A 3103-nucleotide genomic window follows, 5' to 3' on the forward strand; every position below is an offset into this window, starting at 1 on the left:
ACAAGATCTACAACTTTTCCAAAGACACTTCCCAGAAATGTCCAGTCGTAGAAGTTATGGCCTCCGGAAAAAATTGGGGTTGCCAACTTTGAGAACCTCTAAAACCACCCCCGGGAAAATCGCAACGAAAAGAAATATTGTTTCGGAGGTTTTGAGGGATGCCCTATCGAACGCATATGATCATTTGTAAAAAAATTATTGAAAATGAGGGACCTTTACTGGTTAGCCCAATATACTTACATTACACTCAGAAGTGTCTATCATCACATCTACTACTAATGAATTCTTCTTTTTTTTCATTTCATACAGATTTGCATTTATCGCAGTATATTGTTCTTCAGAACAACTTCGCGTGCTTCGAAGAGATTACATGATCAAATGTTCTACAGCATTTTGCATGCGCCAATGCGATTCTTCGATTTAAATCCATCTGGTCGGATTTTAAATCGTTTCTCAAAAGATATGGGTGCTATCGATGAAGTAATTCGAATTTAACATATCCTAAAGTAACATTGAATAAAATTTCAACTAAATATCTTAAAGATAATGCCAAGAGTGATGATGGAAGCCATCCAAATAATATTAGTTATGCTCGGCATACTAGCAGTGATCGTGATAGTGAATCCGCCAATGATTTTCGCTTTATCATGTGCCATAGTTTTGTTCGCTCTAATTATCAAGCTGTACCTACGACCGTCCCAAGACTTGAAGCGTTTAGAAGGAATTTGTAGGTTTTGTTTTATTGTGTTCAATGAATGTGTATTGTGTAATGAAGTTCACTTCTAAATTGGTTTGAAAAAAAAATATTCAGGTCGTAGTCCGGTTTTCTCGCACTTGACGGCGACTATCAACGGTTTGGCGACAATACGAGCAAGAAATATTCAGAATAAGTTAGCCAATGAATTCGACCATTTGCAAGACGTCCACAGCGCAGTCTGGCAGTTGGTTGGTGTTTATTTTATTATATTTTCTGGTTGATCTTCTAATTCTAATTATTCTTTATTAGGCAATGACATCGAATACAGCATGCGGCTTATGGATGGATTGTATCAGCACCGCATTTGTTGCGAGCGTTACATTTAGTTTTATTATTTTTTATGAAAGTGAGAAGTATTTTCATATAATCAACTATTATTTTATAGATAGATTGGCTCAATTCTAATTGTATCTCTTCTGTTCATTTACACAAAGATACATTCAGCGGAAATGTTGGGTTAGCCATTTCACAGGCGCTAATTTTGACCGGCATGGTTCAATATGGAATTAGGCAAGCAACAGAGACTATGCAGCAGATGACAAGCGTCGAACGAATTTTGCAGTATACAGACCTAGAACCGGTATTTAAAAAACGTGCTATAACCATAAAAAACTACTTTGAATATCTTTTTCAAATAGGAACAAAGTCCTGATGAAAAACCACCATCGGATTGGCCTAGAACTGGTAAAATAAAAATGCATAATATGTCCTTGCGATATGACCCACAAGGACCGCCAATATTGAAAAACCTTCGTTTGGAGATTGAATCTGGTTTCAAAGTTGGAGTTGTGGGTGAGTTTGTATGCACTATAAAAAAAACAAAGAAGCAAAATTTGGATATACATCTTCCTATAGGTAGAACCGGTGCTGGCAAGAGCTCATTGATAGGAGCTCTATTTCGTTTGGCCCATGTTGATGGAATAATTGAAATAGACAATATCAATACTGGGACAATTGCGTTGAGCAGCTTGAGAGAGAAAATCTCTATAATTCCCCAGGATCCAGTTTTATTTTCACATACAGTCCGCTACAATTTGGATCCGTTTGGTCATTACACCGATGATGCTATGTGGCGATCACTGGAGGACGTTGAATTGAAGTCAATGATTGAAAGCTTGGACTATTTTGTACGTTTTGTTTTGTTTTTCTTCTTCAGTGCTAAGCTAATACAGTTCTCTTAACAACTTTTAAATTATTTTATTCAGGTAACTGAAGGCGGAACCAATTTCAGCCAAGGCCAACGGCAATTGATATGTTTGGCTCGAGCTATTTTAAGAAATAATAAAGTATTGGTGCTAGACGAGGCCACAGCCAACGTAGACCCACAAACCGATGCGCTCATCCAGAAAACAATTCGCGAAAAATTTAAACAGTTTACCGTTATAACTGTAGCGCATCGATTACATACCATTATGGATTCCGACCGTGTCTTAGTTATGGATGCGGGCATTGCCAAAGAGTACGATATTCCACATAATTTGTTACAAAATGAAGAGAGCATTTTCCGTGGAATGGTTGATGCGACTGGTCCTCAGGAGAGCGAACAGTTAAAGAAGGTTGCAGCGCAAAAATTCAGTGAAATAATATCGCCAAGTAGTAGCAAATGAACATTAGATGCGAGCAAATATATAGCAAATATATGAAGTCCAATTGTCAAAACAAATATGCATCCTTTCAAATATCAACAATATTGATTAAAGTTTACTTTAAATATATTCGGATTTTGTCTTGTACCAAAAAATGTATTTTTGAATTTGTGAAATTATGTATACATAAAAAATGATTCAGAATAGTTATTACTCTAAATGGGAGAGGTCGTCAATTTCTTCTGACTCCTGAATAATGTACGGTGTATTGGTGGGTGTCAGTGCCTGAAAAGAGTTTTTTTTCGATCAATACAAAAAACATGAAAATATTTCATATGAGTATATTTACTTGTGTATTGGAACTGGGCGGTTTCATAACAACAATATTTGGCTTGACTTGTTGTTGAATGTTAATGCCTGACTTTACAATGACAAACTGTGGGTGTGATGGATTACTTATGGTTTGCTGAGGCTGCGATGTAGATCCCGTAGACAGTTGCCTCTGAGGAACAACGGGTGTACTTTGAGTACTGAAAATCGATAAAATTGATTAAAATAAAATTGGATCCATTATAGTAGTAAATAGTAAATTAACATTCACGCATGCTGCAGTTATATGAGAAGAAGAATACGGAGTTCATTGCATTGAGGCAGAACATAAACACTAACGTTACGTATGTAGTTTACTGTTTTTTTTTAATTTCAACATATGAGTCGTTGAGAATAAATATAGGATTAGCCGAAACCGCTCGTTTACATG

At 36.3% G+C, this 3103-nt stretch overlaps 1 protein-coding gene across 1 annotated transcript; it reads left to right on the forward strand.

Moving 5' to 3' along the window:
* Window positions 1–309: 309 nt before the first annotated feature.
* On the forward strand, window positions 310–2672 carry LOC129579946 (ATP-binding cassette sub-family C member 4-like; the record flags this gene model as incomplete). Its single annotated transcript, XM_055470140.1, has 8 exons — window positions 310–480; window positions 544–727; window positions 812–945; window positions 1007–1103; window positions 1192–1337; window positions 1396–1549; window positions 1613–1884; window positions 1963–2672. Coding segments are annotated over 8 exons (1560 nt in total), but the record flags the coding sequence as incomplete, so codon positions are not given.
* Between the last annotated feature and the right edge of the window lie 431 nt (window positions 2673–3103).

This window comes from Sitodiplosis mosellana, unplaced genomic scaffold (genome assembly GCF_009176505.1).
Source record: "Sitodiplosis mosellana isolate CC-2019 unplaced genomic scaffold, AAFC_SMos_1.0 Smas_scaffold_6793, whole genome shotgun sequence".
Lineage (NCBI taxonomy): Eukaryota > Metazoa > Arthropoda > Insecta > Diptera > Cecidomyiidae > Sitodiplosis > Sitodiplosis mosellana.